Here is an 18,357-nt window from a genome sequence, read left to right on the forward strand (position 1 = left end):
CCTCACAAAGTCATCTAGTCCAGGCCCCTGCTCAAGGCAGGTTTTTTTATGTATTAAAAAATACACACACATACACACATATATGGGATGGTTTGGTCAGGGATGATCCTGCCTTGAGCAAGGTCTAGATTAGGTGACTGCAAGGTCCCTTCCAGCCTGACTTTCTTGCGATTTCTCTAGGACACCTGACTATCTAGCTGGCCCAATAAAATATATCACCAAAAAACCCCTGTTGCATGTTTCCTGGACCCTCGCGGCTACAACAGCACTCCAACCCTGCTCTAACATGATGGGACTAGAAACTGGTGGTATATTATTTCCAAAGCTCTATGAGGCGTCTTTTGTACCTGACGCCCATGGACTTCCTACTGTATTTCCCAACGCAACACACCCTGGAATATAATATTTAGGGTTTTTTTTTGAAAGGCCAAATGAAGGTGGGGGTGGGGGGCGCAGATCTTTCCATGCAGCGAGTAATGGGGAGCTGGGCCCATGTTTTGCTCCCTGCGGATGGCTGCGGATTCAACTCCGCCCAGCAAGCAGCAAAAGCTGCTCTTACCGTATTTTTTGCATACAACATGCAGTCCAATTTCCAGCAGTCGGATTTTTTTGGGGGGGGGGGAAAGGTGCGTTATATGTAAGAAAATATGGTGTTTCTGATTACAAGGCAGGGAGGCGCTATTTCTGCAGACCGAAGCCCAGGCGAACGACCCTCCCCCCCCACTTCTACGGTCGTTATTTACCTGCTGGAACCTGTCCAGTAGCTGCTTCTGCTGCGGAGCGGGATTTGGAATTGCCGTCAGGGTTTGGAATTGGTTTGGGACCATCTGAAAACTGCGCTGCGGCTCTGGGGCGAGGTGGAGGGTCTGGGTCGGGGTCGGGGGCTTGACCTGGCCCTGGGAAGGGAACTGAAGCTGGAAGTGCGGCGAATGGGTATGCTGGGCCTCGGCGGGTGCCTGGATTTGGGAGTGCAGCCGGGTCTGGACCTGGGGCTCGGCCTGGGGCTGGATGGGAGCAGCCAGCTGCACTTGGAGCTGCATGTGGGGAGGCGTCGCCAGCGGCGGCTGCCCCTCGGCCTGCGACGGGGGCGGCTGGAACTGGACCTGAGGCTGCGAGGGGGGCCGCAGGGGGTGCTGGGCGGGCCCGTGCGGGGACGACGCGATCTGGTTCTGGATCACGTACAGGTTCGGCATCTGGGTCTGCGGGGTGCAGGAGCGAGACAGGGGCTCCGACGGGGGCCGCGACAGGGTCTGGGGCTGGGAGGGGGGCCTCGAGTGCGGCCGCGACGGGGGCCGGGAGAGGGGCTGGGGCTGCGACGGAGGGCGGGACTGGTGCGGGGACTGCATTTGGGGCAGGTGCGCGGGCTGGATCTGAGGGCTGTCGCCTATGGGAGGATGAGGTAGCGAATGGGACGGGGAGGCACCAGGGAGCTTCTGCTGCCCCGCAGGCAACTGCAACAGAGAAAGAAAGAAAGAGGGAGAAGATGTTAGCGGAGTGGGGCACAGGGATCGCCAACAGCCAGGCTCCTGCGGCCTTGCAGCTGCTCCGTCGGTCTAGAAGGTCCCCCCCCGGCATCCCAGCCACCAGCGAGACCTAGGGCGTCCTCTCTCACGGCTAAAAGATTTTGAGGACCTGAGCTGGGGGGTCTCACCCTCCCGTACTCCCAGCGGGCACTTCCTCGGGCTGACGAGTGCCAGCGGACGGCAGAATCCCAGGGGCAGCTCCCAGACCGCGGCCGGCCGCTGCACGTCTTGGCTAGCTCAGCCGGTCAGAGAAAAATGCTTCCAAATCCGCCGACGACACAAGGCAAGGGTGAACCCCGGGAGGTGCCTTGGAAAAATGCTTCCAAATCTGCCGACGACACTACGCGGGGGTGAACCCCGGGAGATGCCTGTCTCGCTAACCCTGGGCGTTGCCAAAATGCTTCCAAGCCAAGCAAGCTGATGCAGCTGGCGCCAGATGGCAGGGTCTGCACTAGTTTGCTTATAAATACGATGCCTGTGACTCAGGTGCCCTGTGGCGGGCGAGGGCTGGAGTTACTACCCTTTATATCATGGGCATTTTTCTCCTTTTGCCCTGCCAGCCCCAAGTAGAGCTCAAATCCCTCCCTGCAGCAACTGTTATGCATCCCCCTCTGCATCCTGCTTCCGGCTAGGGAGAACATGGCCAAACCTCCCTAGTCCTGGCCTACACAGCATTGGACGTGCCCTTGGCTTTGTTCCTCTCCCAGCCAGAGATAACCTAGATGTCCCAAAAACCCCAGCCCGAAATCGAGCGGCACCCTGCCTAGCGCAGTGGTGTTAGCACAGCACATCGGCTCAGCGTACGTGGGATTTTTAAACAGCGCTAGCCCTCATTAAGACCCCTGTTCCTAGACCGCACAACAGGGGTGAAATGGATCTAGAATAAAGCTGCGTGCGTGGTCCGACGGATGCACCGCCTGCACGCCGGCTCCGGCCGTTACGAGAACCGACTGCATAAATGGGTGATAAAGTCTCTGGCAAAGACAGGACAGCAGCACGCATAAGGGACAGGAAAAAAAAGGGGGGGGGGGAAATGAAGCAGCAAAACAAGGCAGCAGCAGCTTCCAGGGTTAATGAGATCCTGAAGGCGAGCAAGCAGAGAACAGCAGAGAGGAGGCGGATTGGCAAGTGCCACAGACGGACAACGAGAGCCGGATAACGGGGGGGCAGGACACGGGAGACGGGGAAGATTCAACCCTGCTGCAGATGCCGACAGAAAGGAGATTCCCTCGGCCACCAGAGCAGCTGCCCGGTGCGTGCTTTTAATTGCACGTGCTTGCTAAATAGCGCCTAAAGGCTGGACTCGGTTGCAGCCTGGCAGCAGCTGCTTGCTCCTGTCTTCTGCTCCCGTGCTGAGGGGGTGATAAATTACCCGGGTCCATTTCGGCGCTTTGGTGGCCGAGATCCTGGACCGCCTGCTCACCGCAACTCGGCATCCCGCAGTCCAGGCAGGTCGCTCCCCCCTCTCCTCGTACTGCTTTCTCTCAGATGGAAAGACCATGCAGGACTTTCCGTTCTGTCCCTAGGATGTCCCCGGAAGAGGACCAGAGCTGCTTTTATTTTAAAAACAAAGGTGCAGCTGGATCCCCTGTCCTAGCTGTGGGGAGAGGGGGTGGGAGGGGGACCAGTGAGGGAACTAAGCCAGATGGCCTGAATTTGGATGCTTTGCTTATTAGAATCATGGAAATCGGAGATGAAAGAGACTTCTCGTTACCTCATCCCATCCATCTCTGCCCCAGCACACACAGACCTGTTATGGGAAAGTCCTACACAGTCTGTATTCATACACGCCCCCCGCCCCAAGCAGGCTCTTGCACTGACACACACACACACGCAAAGATCCTAGATCACAGCAAAGCACGCACATATACAAGCACACCAGTGCAGGTTCTTGCACTAACACGCACACATATATTGAATCACAGCAGACCACACACACGCGCGCCTTCAAAAGAAAAGAAGGGTAAACAGCAAAACTGTTCTTATGTCTACTTTAAAAACGTTTGGGCTGCTATCAAATATAGGGACAAAGCTGAGCTTCACAGCATACAATTCTTATATACTACGTACATCTGTTTGTAAGTGTGCATGCATAAAATTCCATCTCTATCCATATACTATATGTATATTTTTGATATAGACACATTTATATACACACATTATATGTATTTACATGCAGATGTAGAGACATATACATATATATTCATACACGTGTGTGTGTGTGTGTGTGTAATTGTGTTATATGCCATCTATTAACAATGTATACATAATACATTGATATATTATAGACCAGAGGTTCCCAAATTGTGGTGCATGTACCCCTGGGGGTATGCAAGATATTTCGGGGGGGGGGGGGGTGGTACATGGGAGAAATTATGTAATTGAAGATTTAATTATCATCATCATCATCATAATTGGCATTTAAGGGGTTAAAATATAAAACGTGCTGGTAGGGGTACATGGGCAACTGGTAAATCTGGAAGTGGGTACGCAAGTTTGGGAACCTCTGTTATAGACACAATTATATGTAGATTATTGGGTAATATATAAACACCATTATATACACACATTATATGCATGTGTATAATGTAAACAATACACACACAAAACATACACGCACACAAAACACACACATACATGCATATATGTATACATACACACACAGATATGTATACACACATATACAGATATATACACACATACGTGTGTGTGTACACAAGTATATACGTGTGCATGTATACTGCATGTGTGTTTATGTATATAGTGTGTGTATATAATGGTGTCTGTATACAATCTATTAATAATATGTATATTATGTAATGTGGACATAATATATCCATGTGCAATGTAGCCATATAATATACAAACACAGAATGTATCCAGGTAATATATATCAATATGTAATATATTAATAGCACATGCATTATGCTTTAGCATACGACAGACAAAATTACACGCGCATGCGTGCGCACACAATTACGGATGGACGCACGCGTCACATAGAAATGGGGCGCTGTGAAGCTCAGCCTCGTCCTTATATTTGAAGCACCTTTGCAACAGGCGTAAGAACAGCTCTGCCCTTGACCCTGCTTTGCTTCCCGGCTTGCTGCACGGAAGAAAAGAAGGGCTGGGCCGTTCTCCTGCTTCCGTTTAATCACAGAGACGGTGCCAAGCCCCCCCTCAGGGCAGCGTGCAGGAGCCCGCAGCTCCAGGGTCACGCTCCCTGGCCCCGGGCTGAGGCACCCCTGCGAGCGACCGGCATCTGGCCCTCGTTAAGCGCCCATCATTAGCGGAGAAAGCTGTTTTCTGGGCACCCTTCCGGCTTTCGGCCGCAAGGGGGCAGCTGCGGTCGCTGTTACAGAGGTCACTCCACCACCACCCGCTTTTCCACCTTCGCTTCGAAACGTGGGGAGACGTGGGCAGGTCCCTAAGAGAGAGGAGAGTCGTTTGCTTCCTCCCGTCCGGCAGAGAGAGAGGGAGAAAGGCACAAAGCAGAAGAGGCACTTCTACGGGGGGAAGACTGAGCGGACTAGACAGAAGCTCAGCGGGAGAGCGAGAAGGAAGACACGCCGAAGCAGGCGGGCGGGCACGACAGGTAAGGGCTACCTGGCAAGGCAGCGCCTGCTGCGGGGGGCCGGCTGAGAACTGAGGTATAAGGGTCGTTCCTTTGGAGTCGGCCAGGGCCAGGTCCCGCTGCAGGGCCGTGCCCGCACTGCTGCTGACTATCACCGAGGCGGGGACACTGCTTGTGGCGCTGAGGGCGGTGGTGGCTATGCTGTAGATGGGCAGAGGCACTGGCGGGTGTGGTGGTACTGTGGACTGATTCAGACTGTTCTCCTGCTGCATTTTCAGGGTGGCTGGATAAAATTGCTGCTGCTGGTGCTGCTGGCTCCGGTCCTTCTGAAACGGCCAACAAATTTAGCATGGACCAGATTCACGGCTTTCTCCTTTCCTTTTCCCTTTCGCTCTCCATCCCCCACGCGCAGGCAGGCCGTGGCTGCCACCGGTGCTTTGCAACAGGTTACCCCAGCAAATCATTTCTGTTCTCTGCATCGCTCTTACCCCTGGAGCGGAGGGCAACGAAAAGGATTAGGGGGCTGGGGCACACGATGCACGAGAGGCCGGGGGGACTGGGCTCACTGAGTCTGGAGAAGAGAAGACCGAGGGGGACTGAATAGCAGCCTTCACCTCCCTGCGGGGGGGCTGCACAGAGGCTGGAGCTGGGCTGGTCTCAGTGGGGGCAGATGGCAGGACAAGGAGCAATGGGCGCAGGCTGCAGCAAGGGAAGCTGAGGTTGGATATTAGGAAAAACTCTTCTCACGAGGAGAGTGGTGAAGCACAGGAGCAGGTTACCCAGAGAGGTGGTGCAGTCTCCATCCTTGGAGGTTTTGAAGACCCAGCTGGACAAAGCCTTGGCTGGGATGAAATAAGCGGGGCTGGTCCTGCTTGAAGTAGGGGGTTGCACTATGTGTGACCTCCTGAGGTCCTTCCAACCCCTGTTTTCTATAATTCTGTGTGGTGCAGTCTCCGTCCTCGGAGGTGTTTAAGACCCGGCTAGACAAAGCCTCGACTGGGATGATCTAGCTGGGGACGGCCCTGCGTCAAGCAGGGGGTTGGACTAGATGCGACTTCCTGAGGTCATTTCCAACCTGAATTTTTGATGGTTCTGTGTTGTAGAGTCTGCATCCTTTGAGGTTTTGAAGACCCGGGTAGACAAAGCCGTGGCTGGGATGATGTAGGTGGGGCTGGTCCTGCTTGGAGCAGGGGGCTGCACTACATGTGACCCCCCTGAGGTCCCTTCTGCCCCTTGTTTTCTATGATACGGGTCTTTTGCTTTAGGGGGCTCTTCCCTGGCACCAGAGTTAGGCTGATTCATGCTACTGCACCAAAAGGGAGACAGCTCTTTCCCTGTAGATGGTAACTGCTTTACAGAGGCATCCTTTATCTACCCAGGTATCTCACTGATGGGAGCAATACACTGCTTTACTCTGTGCTGAAAGAGCCTAGCTCGAGACGTTTGGGGGGGGGGGGGGAGGGCAGGGATATATCCGAATTGCAAGTGACAGGCGACAAATCCAAACCACAAGCCTCAAAATCAAGATACCAGGAGCTGTGACTGGCACTCCCGACCTGTGCTCGGAGAGTGAGGCATACACAGGGCAAATGGGAAGCTATTTGCGGTAGATATGCACGTGGGTTTTTCCTCCTTCAGAGAACCTGAGGGCTCCTCACTATCGCCGAAGTGAATTGGGGACACTTGGACATTTTTCTTTACTAAGAACTGGGATTTCATAGATTTTATCATAGGCGTTAGGGCTGGAAGGGACCTCGGGAGATCATCGAATCCAGCCCCCTGCCCCAGGGGCAGGAAGTCAGCTGGGGTCAAAGGATCTCAGCAAAGATAGGCACCCAGAAGACAGGATACAGAAGACGATGCTCCCGTAGTTAATAAAGGGGTCGCTGTCAAGATCAAACCCACTTTAGCGAACTCTGCAGTGACTATATTCTGCTGCAGAGGAACATCTACGGAGACAAATGTACCAACAAAAAGGAAATCACAGCTGATGCTATTTTTGGATTTGGTAACTAAGCACCAGGACAAATCCAGGCCTACGCTCCAATTCTAGGCATAGCCTTGCACCCTTTTCCACCAGAGGTAAAATCCAGCCCGTTGTCTTTTTGGGGGGAAGAGGGACAAGTAGGAATGTCAGGTCATCTGGAAATGGGGTATCAGCAGCAGACCCTGCCCGTCTCTTGATCCATGTCTAGGCAACTATAAATCTATGGTGCATCCGCTCCTTGAATACTGCACCTAGATCTGGACCCTGCACCTCAAAAAGAGACAGAAGAACGCGAGGGCCAGAGAAGGGCAACGAGGATGATTAGCAAGAGACTAATGAGGCCAGGCCTGTTCAATTTGGAAGAGAGACGCTGGAGGGGGGAACAGGACAAAGCTTTACAACGTACTAAATGGCGAAGAGAAAGTCAATGGGGATTTACTATTTACCGTCTCTCACGAGACAAGAATGAGGGATCACAATGTGCAAGGGGCAGGCCATCAGTTTAAAACGAGCACAAGGAAGTACTTTTTTGCCCAGCGAGGAATTAAAGACTAGTGCTCGTTGCCATCAGGTGTGCTGGAAGCGGAGACTCAAACGGGGTTGCAGGAAAGGGGCGTTAGCAGCCACTGAGCATGGGAGCGAGGGGCACAGCCTCCAAATCCTAACTCTCTGGACCTTCAATGCTGGAGGCTGCAAAGGCGAGGAACAAGGGAAAACCCTGCTCAGACCTGGTCACTCTCCCTTCCAGCCTCTGCTGCCGTGGAGCACCAGAGACCAGGCGAGACGGACCTTGGGTCTGACCCGGTCAATGGCAGCTCTGACGTCTACGTTATTTCAGCAGCTTCAGTCCGTCTGGATCAGGTTTGAAACGGGAGGAGAAGACGACAGTGGTGTTAATGGGCTAGGCAAGAGAAGCAAACGGCCTCACCTGATCTGGGATGATGTAAATGGATGTGAGAAGGCGTAACAGGCCAGGCACCCGGCTTTTGGCAGCATACGTGCGCTTTCCCTCGGGGAGCAGCTGCGACAAGCGTGCCCACGGTAAGAGTTTTTGTACCACGCCGTTAAAGGCAAAAAGAGTTTTGCCCACGCTGCTGTTTTTGTACCGTGTTTCTGCACTTTCCAACTGTCCTGACTACGTGATGGTGGAAGGTGACCAAAAAACTCAACTCTTGGCCATCAACCGTCTCCGTAGCTGGGCAAGTCCCCCACCCCCAAAAGCATCTCCACCTGTTCAAGCTCAATCACGGTGGCCCATTCACTTGTGAGGTACCGTTAACGAGATTACCAGCCAGGACCGCAGTCTCCGTCGCTGGGATGACTGTCCCGCTGACCGACCTGTTCGTTCTGTGCGAGCCACCAAATGCCCGTCAGCTGCTAACACAGCAGACGGCAACACCGAGCCATCCTCCGTGAAAGGCTCCATGCTCGTTACCAAGCCCCTTGGCCCAGCTGCTGCGTCTTCAGATTGGTTTAATTTAAAATGTCCGCCACCGGCAAACGGTCTTATCGAGGGAGGATGACCTTGAAATCTTCCCTCGGGGCCCATTTGAACGAAAGCCGAATCAAAACCAGCGCTAGAGTTGTGCCACATTTTCAAGTGCTAACTTTGCAGCTGGTTGGCTCTTTTTTTTTTCTTTTATAGCCGGAGCCCTTTTTATCATGTGATAATTACTCTGGACATGCGCCTGGCTTGCATTTATTGCGCGATTAGCCAGTTAATTGCGCGGTCATTACTTGGCACTTGTGGCTGGTCTGTATTTAGAGCGCGATTTACCAGGCTCTTGTGCAATGTGTAGCGTTACACATGCAATGTGTAGCGTTTTTGTAGCCTTACAAAAATATGGAAGTGGTGTGATAAAGCACTTTTTATAGTGTGTGTGTGGGTGTATATAAAAGTGAGACCCGTAACTCTGCAAAAACCTTTTGAAGATTTTTAAGACCTGACTAGACAAAGCCCTGGCTGGGATGATGCAGTCGGGGCTGGTCCTGCTTGGAGCAGGGGGCTGCACTAGATGTGCCCTCCTGGGGTCCCTTCCGGCCCGCATCTTCTCTGTTTCTACACTGCCTTCTGTCTTCCTCTCAAGACAGAGAGCCAACAAGCAATGCCAAAGGATTTGCCAGTTACTACCGGCTTTGCTTACCTGCTGCAGAAACATCTGCATGGAGTCCTGGTTAATGACGCTCCCAGCAGCCGCCTGGCTCAAGAGGATCTTCTCTGGACTGGAAGCCAAGCTGGGACTGGGCTGCGAAGTCACCGGGAGCTGGGCTGGCTGCTGAGGGGGCGGGGGCGGCGGAGGAGGCTGTTGCTGCACGTTCAGCTGAAGCTGAGGGGGAGCCGGGGCCTGGGAAGCCGTTTGAACGGTCAGGATGGAGGACTGGTCGCTGGCCGGCAGCAGGCTGGCGCCCGAGGCGGGCTGCGGCTGGATGAGCCCGGGGCTCTGGCTGCTGGTGGTGGCAGAGGCCTGGATACTCACAGCTTGGCTGAGGTTCTCCGTGGCGTTCAGCATCGCCACTTGGTTCGGCAAGGTGACCCCTTGGATGACAGTCTGCCCCGGCTGGTTGATGGCGCCGCTGGCCAGCGAGGGCTGGCTCTGCGTGGTCAAGCTGCCCGCGAGCGAGACGGGCATCTGGAACAGCGTCGGCTGCCCCACCTGCCCGGGCTGCAGCTGGATGGGGGCGGAGAGGATGTGCGCGGTGCCGTGGGCGTTTTGGGAGGTCAGCACCTGCCCCAGGTTCAACTGGCTGGCGATGTTCTGGTTGGTGAGGATTTGGGCAGGCAACGCTTGGTTAGTTATCAGCTGGCCGCCCGGCCCTTGGCTCGTGATGATGTGGGCTTGGCCGCTGGGGTGCGAGGCGGTGAGGATTTGTCCCCCCATGTTCGCCGGCAAAGCCGAGAGCTGCTGGGGGATCTGGACGGCAGAGGCGCCGGCCAGCTGCCCCGGAAGAAGGAACTGGTTCTGGCCCTGTAACATGGCCTGGGGCACGTGCTGGGCCGGGATGACGATGCTGCTCCCTTGGTTGAGCAGGTGGACGCTCATGGGCTTGCTCAGAGCCTGCTGCTGCGGCTGCGGCTGCTTGAACATGTTGGCGGACAGCCCCGGCGGGAAGCCGGAGAGCACCACGTTCTGCCCGGCCTTGCCCGCCATGAAGGTCAGGTTCTGCTGGGCCTTCTGCTGCTGGAGGGCCGCCTCGTTCTGGATGGTCAAGGTGGTGTTGTTGGGGCCGAAAGGCTTGGGGGTGATCTGGTACAGCTTCTGCTGCAGCACCCCGGCCGGCTTGGGCTGGATGGGCGTGGGTGTCCGGTGGATGATGACGTTCTGCGCTTGCACCAGGGAGCTGCTGAGGTTGGACGTGACGGTAAGCGGCTGGGAGCCCTGGGCGGCGGAGACGCTTCCGAACATGGAGTTGCCGTTCAGCGTCGTGGTGGCCACCGCCGGCAGGTTCTTCTGGATGACAAGGCCAGCGCTCTGCGGGGACACGCCGGTGGAGGCGAGCGTGACCTGCTGCTGCTCGGGTGCCGTCTGCGCGATGTAGCTGCCCATGGGCATGGTGGCCACTTGCGACGGCTGCACTTGCTTCGTGATGATCTGCTGAGCGGGCTGGTTGATGGCCATCACCTGCGGCCCGACCACTTGGATGGGCCCGATGCCCAGCGTCCCACTCGGGCTGCCGTTGGGCAAGCCCTGGATGTTGGAAATGGGCTGTATGGTCACATTCCCCAAGCCCACTTGCTGGAGGAACGGCTGGACACTGATGGCCTTGTTGACGACGTCGGCCCCCACCGACTGCTGCACCAGGGCCTGGTGGGTCAGCACGGCGGGCTGCTGCAGCCCGATCAGGTCAGCCCCACTGGGGAAAATCTGCGGGGTGCCGTCCGAGGCGGTCTGGACCACGGGCTGAAGCGTCGGGAGCTGGAAGGATCCCAAGTCCAACTCAGCCTCCGCCTCCAGCGTCTGTTCCGTGATGTTGGCCTCTTGCAGGCTCTGCTGGAGGATGTCGCAGGGCTGATCCGAGTTCGGGAGGTTCCCTCCGCCGCCGGAGGGAGACCCCAGGATGTCATCTTCCAGGAAGTCGAGGTCGACGCTGGCGGTGGGCTGGTTCTGCTCGGTGCTCAGATGGTTGCCGGAGGATTCCTGCACGTGCAGCTGCAAGGTGGAAGGGCGGGGAAGAAGGAAACCAGCATTTAACGCAAGCGGGAGACGCAGCGGTTTAAACCGCTCCTGAGCTACACGCTGCCTCTGGGAATCGGCCCTAGGTTCGATTTGCCTGACAAGTAAAAGCGTTTTTTGGTGTCCCCAAACAGCGCTCGGCAAATCCACGGTGGGGGTGAAAAGATGAAGTGACTTGCCTGACGTCACACGAGGACAGTCAGTGGCAGAGAAGCAGAAGCCAAGAGAAGAGCAGACTCGCAGCCCCTTTGCTTCATTACAAGCACCAGATTGCCTTGGGGGTCTGAAAAGAGAAGCGCCAACCAGAGCTGCCGTATTAATCCTCTGGCCCTCTACCTGGGATCTCCTGACCGTATACTGACCATCTTTTATAGAAGCAGGACATCGGCTGCCGTGCTTCCCCAGCTTGCCCCGTAGCAGGCTCGGGCGTGATGCTGGGTGTTGTGTCGGGGTAGTTTTACTAAGAGGTTAGCCGATGGGTTTGTCTGGGGTGGTTTGGACAGGAAGCCGGGCCAGATGCGGTCTCTGAAGGTCCCTTCCATTTCTCTACGACTCTATGGCTCATGGATAGAGGTCGCTCTCGTGTGCGTCCTCGCGGGGGATGCCTACCCCTAAAGCTATGGGGGAAAAACTCTGGAGAGGACAAAAGGAATATGCATCGAGGAATAAGGGGGGGGGTAAAGCCTATGACACTTCTACGACACTTCTTTGGTTTTTGGAAAGGTTTTGGTGATAGACCCACAGCCCAGCACCACAGGGGACGCAACACCAAGCACGAAGGAGGAGGTATGCACCCTCCTTCAGAAGTGTGAAAATCAGGGGATTGAATCAATTTGGACCTGGGAGCTCTTTATTCTACAACCAGGGAACAGAAAATCCCTGTTTTATTGTGTTTTTCCATCAGTCATTAAGTTTTCAAGAAGTTTTCAAGGGCAGGTTGGACAGATATTTAGCTGGGATGGTTTAATCAGGGGAGATCCTGCCTTGGACAGAGGGCTGCTATTTCCCTGTGATTCTATGTTAGGTGAGATACAAGTGTGCATGACATTCATGTATATATTGCCTGTCCTTACTGCGAATGGCTCAGAGCAGAGACTGCTCTTGATGGGTTATAAAATACTCGGTGCAAGGCAGATACTACCACAAAGAAACTACTAGCGTGCAGCCGGATCTTTCATGCCAGGCCCGGTCACCTCGACAGACGAATACTTCGTGGGAGGAAAACGGAGACGTGGTCAGAAGAAATGTTCTTTGCTCTCCCATTGCCAGGCACTGAAGTAGCTGTCACCTATGTGAGAGACCCCAAGAGATGGGGTCTCTCACATGGGGTATGTCTGTCCATCCCTGATAACGGGATAATTTAGCGGAAAGGCATGCGTATGTCTGCTCATGTCTTTGGCTTCAACTTGCATTTGAAACTCCCAGAAAATTAGAAAAAATCTGAAATTTAAATTTGAACTCCTGGGACAGCTTCTTGCCTTTCCAATGAGTATTACAAAGCACCTGAGGCTTTCGTAAACATATCGAAATTTAAATGTAAGCAGGAAAGGAGACAAAAAATAGACACTGAGGCCTCTGTTACAATGCCAGGGTGGATAGCACGCTCAGGAAGAAAACACGTTATCCATGTCACTCATTAGATTTCCGCAGCTTCACTGACATTTCATGACTGCAATTAATATAGCATCATTGATATTTCCTATCTATAGGACTGAGATGTTGCTTACAAGCTTTTTGTAACGCCAACTAACCTTCACTCCAGTTTTGTCCAAGGAAGGACAGTCCCATTAAAGTTTCCTTTTCCCCTCCCTCTTCTCTCTGTTCTGACCTAAAGCTTCCCCCAGGTTAAAAGCAAAGCAGACAGATGAGCACGTATGAACCCAATGTTATGACTTCAACACAAACTTAATGGGGTTGGTGGTGAAAACATTCACATCTTTCTCCTGCTGCCACTTTTCTCCAACACCTCGGGGAACGTTCCCTCACCCCTGACTGTTTTACGGATGATGGAAACGGATTAAAAATGAAAACCTGGGAGGAGGGGGGAAAAAAAAGGGTAAGAAAAAGAAAAAGGAAAAAAAAAAACACCCAAAAAAGAGGACAGGTTTCTGAAATGGATTTCCCAAAGTAAAATTTGTAAAAAAATTGAAGTTAAAAAACCCCCAAAAATACATACCCCAGCACCTTCAAAGAAGGCACTGGCTGCATCTCCTGTGTTGTCCAGGAGATCATCACTGTCAATCTGTAATTGAAAAGATGTCATTTATTTAAAGAGCACTGGGTTCGAGGGAGGGCTGTCTGGCAGTCACCGAGCAGCGAGGGCTGGGGCAGGGGCAGGGGCAGGCGGGCTTCCTTCTCGTGCTGTCCCCTGCTTAAAGTTGACCTGAAGCCCCCGCGTCTGGGGGGGAGCAGCTGTGGGAGACGCCCAATCTCTTGCACTTGGGTACCAAAAAATAAAAATAAAAATAATAATAATAAAAAAGTAACGAGAGGGCGGGGATTCCTAACCCTACCCCTACGGGACTAACTTTGGGCTTTTGTTTTATTGATTGTTTTGGGCAGGCAACAACCCTGGGTTCATACAGAAACCTACTGACTTGGTATAAGCACGGCAGGACTCAGTGATGACAAAATTTCAGCCTCTATCCCCCGGCGTGGTCCAACTCCCCGCCTTTCCAGGAAAAAAAGGAGAGAGCCTTGCACCCCAAAGCAGTTCTAAATCAGAGATGCTCCCTGTCACTTACTGCTCACCCTCAAAAAAAATACATCGATTTAATTTGAATACTGTGGTTAATAAAGTAATAAATAGCCATAATAAAAAACCCCCTCAAGCCCGGGCTCACCTTTTCGGATCCATGTAAAAAATCATTCAAGGCCTGTGGATCACTGTAAAACAACACATGACATTGGTATGAGGAGAGAACACGTGAGAGTCGGTCCCAAGGCCGCACCGACCGTGGGGCACCTTTGATGTAGCAATAACATGTGATTAAGTGGGAAACTGGAAAGAAATACATGTTTCTAATGAAGGCATTAATAAAACCAAGGGTCCTCTTGCACTCCAAAATATCTGTTGTTTATTGCTAAGGGATCCCGCTCACTCCACAGCTACACTACAGCGGCAGGCACCACCAGTTAATATTGCTTCTTCTGCAACCGGTAATTCCTCACGTACGTGGTACCGTCAGGAGTCGTATAAAACCTGCCATGTTCGACCGTCAGGACTTGCATTTTTTGTGCGTGAAACGTGTTAATGGAGACCTGGGAGCCGTTAGGCGGCTCTATCGCCATCAAGAACGGCATCGGCGTGGATGCGTTTGGAATAAAAACAATGAGGTCCTTTACCCTAGACGGGTGTTTTTACACATTTAAAATTTGTAGGAAGGATTTAAAATGTCCAAGACTAAATGACCCAGAGCACACAGATTTATGCCCTGTTTAGAGGTTTACATATAGTTTATTGCAAACAAGATATCCTAGCGATATTTTCAGACTACGTATAGCAAGTTTTCGGACTACACATAGCATTTTTTTTAGACTGCATAGCATATTTGCAGACTATACATAGGATTCCTTCTTTCTTTTCTTTCTTTCTTTCCTTTTCTTCCTCCTCTGTCACCACCACACACTTACTCCCCTTCCTCTGTTATTTCTGCAGAGTCCTAATTACCAACCCCCTGGTAACAGTTTAGTTTCATAATCGCAATAATCCCTTTTGGAAAATTAGCCTGCATTGCTGTTAACAAGCCGTTTGTCAAAACATTAACTGTTCTGAGTTCACCTCAGGCTACCAGCTAACGAGCCAGTCCCTAACTAGTGGTGATGACAGCTCTGGCCAGGCCCCCCCCCCCCAGCACTTTGCTGAGATGCTTCGAGACTGACTGCAGCAGTATGTTTTTAAGCATCTGCCATGCTCAGGCCTGATGGTTACTGGCAACACACCCCAGAGATCACTTTCACTCACGTACGCCTTGCACGCTACCCATGACAAACAGGATGTGCACAGTCAATCTGCTGAGGAGGCCTACTTTTCCTGTACAACCTTCGGTCATACACACGAAAAAATATACATATACACACACGTTTTAGTTTCATTATCTATCTACATATAGATCGATCTCTCTCTCTATTCAGCCTCCACAAGATAGGGCCGAGAGGGGATCTGGCAGCCGTTTACAAACTCACCGGGGGGACCAGTGGGGATTGGGGGCGGCTCTGGTCCCCCGGGCACCACCCGGGGTTACTAGAATAACGGCCACAAATTGTTAGAGAGCAGGTTCAGGCTGGACGTCAGGAGACATGACTTTACAGTGAGGGCTGCCAGGCTCTGGACTGGAGTCCCGGGGGGGGGGGGGCTCTCCCCTGCCCTGAGGGTCTTCAACAGGAGGCTGGGCAGTTATTTGGCTGGGGTGATATGACCCCGGCACCCGTTCCTGCCTGGGGCAGGGGGTCGGACCTCATGATCTGTTTAGGTCATGCTATAAGCACTATGATGCTATGCTATGTGTGTGTGTGTGTGTGTGTGTGTGTGTGTGTGTGTGTGTGTGTGTGTGTGTACACACATGCATTTATACATACATATATGTATGCCTGCCTGCATGTTTACATATATGTGTGTATGTATGTGTCCGCACATGGATGTGTGTATATCTGTGTCCATGTGTGCATTTAAGCATATGCGTGAATGCATATGTGTGCATGCATGTGTAAACCTGTGTCTATATATAGATATATACATCTGTCTCTCTCTATATCTAGCTCTATACATATACACATATAAGCATCTATACGCGTGTACACATGCGCACACATTTGTGCACATATATGTACATATACATGTGTGCATGCGCGTGTGTGCATGCGCGTGTGTGGCTGTGCACGGATGCATGTGTATAATCAACCCACAAACAAACACTGGTGCAACACAACGTAAAACCAGGTTCAACCCACTTTGCTGAAGTTTATAAGCACTTTCCAACAGGCTAGGGGGTTAGGACTCCAATACAGAGTTTAACCTGCACCGGACATTTTGGTTTCATCCAAACTGGAATTTAGGGGGACCTGAATAAATCCAAAGGGAAGGAAAAGGCGATAAAGGGCCCCTTTGAAGGCAGTTATAAATGTTCCCCATAAACTATTATGTTTTAGAAGCGAGTCTGTTGACAGGTCCAAAGAAGGGCAAGTCAACATGACCAGGGGCCTGGAGCAGCTGGTAGGAGAGATTAAGAAGGGCTGGAAAGCAGCAGGCTGAGGGAGGCTAGGCCTGAGGTTTAACAACATCATGAAAGGTGCAGACCAAGCGACCAGGGATGTGCTGTTCACCAAGTCCCAGGCCACGAGAACCAGGGGGCACCCACTGAAATGAGCAGGTGACAAGTTTAAAACTAACAAGGGAAAGGACTTTTTCAGCCCGTGGCCACAGGAGATAGCGGAGGCAGAGAGCAGAGCCAGGGTCAACAAGGGAATGGAGGGTTGATTCATGGCATCTGAACACAACAGTTGGAGATGTTTCCTCTGGCATCTCTAACCCGATAAATACTGGCTGCCAGGAAGGGGACTGAAGAGGGGGATCACTCTAGGGATACCTGGTTTCGTGCTCTCCCTGTACAGCGCCCATCCCTGCCGCTGGCAGGGTACTGGGCTTGATGGCCCACTGGGCTGACCCCGTCTCGCACTACGGGTGCTCCTAGGAAAGCCCACACAACATGTTGCCTTCAACACACAGAAGGAGGGGAGGAAATGGCCCTGCCTCTGGGAGATCACAGTCTGAGAGAGATGTCAGGAAAAGAAAGGAATAAGAGCGTCTCCATACAAAGTAAGTACGGCAGCACTGGGTTCCTAGCAGGGGGTTTACGGTGAAGGCACGGGGATTTTGCAGGATAGCCAGGGAGGCCAAACCACACAAGAGACCACGGGGAACAGACCCTGGAGTCAAGGGACTGAGACTGAGTGCAGAAAACAATGGGACGGGAATTCCCTCCCCACCCCTGCCCCGTCCCAGCAATCCTATGGCGTGGGCCCCAGTTGCTGGTCCCAGCGGTGGTGCTACTTACCAAATTACATCTAGCAAGCACCGGCCATCTTCATCATCCATGTCAACTGCAAAGAGGGGATGGAGAGCGCATTACAATCAGGGAAACAAGTGTCAGACAGCACGTATTGCCCCTCTGAAGAGCTGCTTGCCCTCCACCCCAGATACCTTGCAGGGTGGGTAGGGAGACCTCACCTGACCCGGCTTGAGAGAGTCCAGTAGTGTTTTATTACAGCATTTAGATTTTTCCCTTGGATGGACAAAGGCCTGCAGGCTTCCAGCAGATACAAATGCGACTACATCCCACCCTTACGAGTTATGTTGCTCTGCGTGCGCCTACATGTGTGTTTTAATGTGAATTAACCTATTTTAACGGGCATTAAATCACCACAAAAATGTGCTCTTGAAGCCAATGCGCATTAAAATAGGTTAATGTGCATTTTTCTAGTACCTCATAATGGAAGTACTAGATTTAATGCACCTTACCTAAAGTGCATTAATTGCATGTGCAGACGTGCCCTCTGTGATGGATTTAGTGCTGGGTGAGCGACAGCCAGATTGCTGTTCCTACACGTCTGAAGTCCTGTGTTTGCCCACAACACAAGCACTCATCGTCTACACCATGGACCTCTATCCCTGGACATATTTATGGGCAAGTATATTCAGTCCCTAGCAAAACTCTCTTTCCATCACATTCCTGTCCATCAGTCTCTCTCCTCCCTTCCTGTCCGTGGACGGAAAGAGAAGAGAGGGGCGGTGGGCTGGGATGGGCACCGTCCGAGCAAATACTCAGTCATGCCACAGAGCTCGCGGTTAGGCTCGCCGGCTGCCGTTCCTCCAATTCTCCCGCGTGACACTCAGCAACAACATAGCGCTCACACTATCAAGGGGTATATTATTCTCCCCTTCGGCTGCACATATAAATTCCCATTAACGTTAACGAGTAAGCCTCCGTACACATTGCTTCCATGTAAAACCATGCTGCCAGAAGCCGGCTTCCCGCTGTGAAAACGCCTTTAAAATTCAAGCCTTTTTTTTTTTTTTTTTTTTTTTTTTTTTTTAACTCCCTT

The 18,357-nt window shown here is 52.4% G+C and overlaps 1 protein-coding gene across 5 annotated transcripts in view; it reads right to left on the reverse strand.

Moving 5' to 3' along the window:
* The window catches only part of BICRA (BRD4 interacting chromatin remodeling complex associated protein), a 100,452-nt gene that overhangs the window by 11,486 nt on the left and 70,609 nt on the right, over positions 1–18,357 (reverse strand). For 2 of the 5 annotated variants that reach the window (XM_090053046.1, XM_090053045.1), the window contains exons 2-6: positions 17,310–17,355; positions 14,100–14,142; positions 9,229–11,232; positions 5,130–5,423; positions 744–1,451 (exon numbers count right to left, since the gene is read on the reverse strand). In XM_090053046.1, coding sequence (XP_089909172.1) covers positions 744–1,451; positions 5,130–5,423; positions 9,229–11,232; positions 14,100–14,142; positions 17,310–17,350 — 3,090 coding nt within the window. In that variant the 5' untranslated portion in view covers positions 17,351–17,355. Of the gene's footprint in view, positions 1–743; positions 1,452–5,129; positions 5,424–9,228; positions 11,233–13,432; positions 13,499–14,099; positions 14,143–17,309; positions 17,356–18,357 lie in introns of those variants that run through there. The other 3 variants (XM_090053044.1, XM_090053047.1, XM_090053048.1) reach the window with 3 other exon arrangements.

Source organism: Crocodylus siamensis, chromosome 6 (assembly GCF_052110815.1).
Source record: "Crocodylus siamensis isolate JL-2025a chromosome 6, ASM5211081v1, whole genome shotgun sequence".
NCBI classification, from domain to species: domain Eukaryota; kingdom Metazoa; phylum Chordata; order Crocodylia; family Crocodylidae; genus Crocodylus; species Crocodylus siamensis.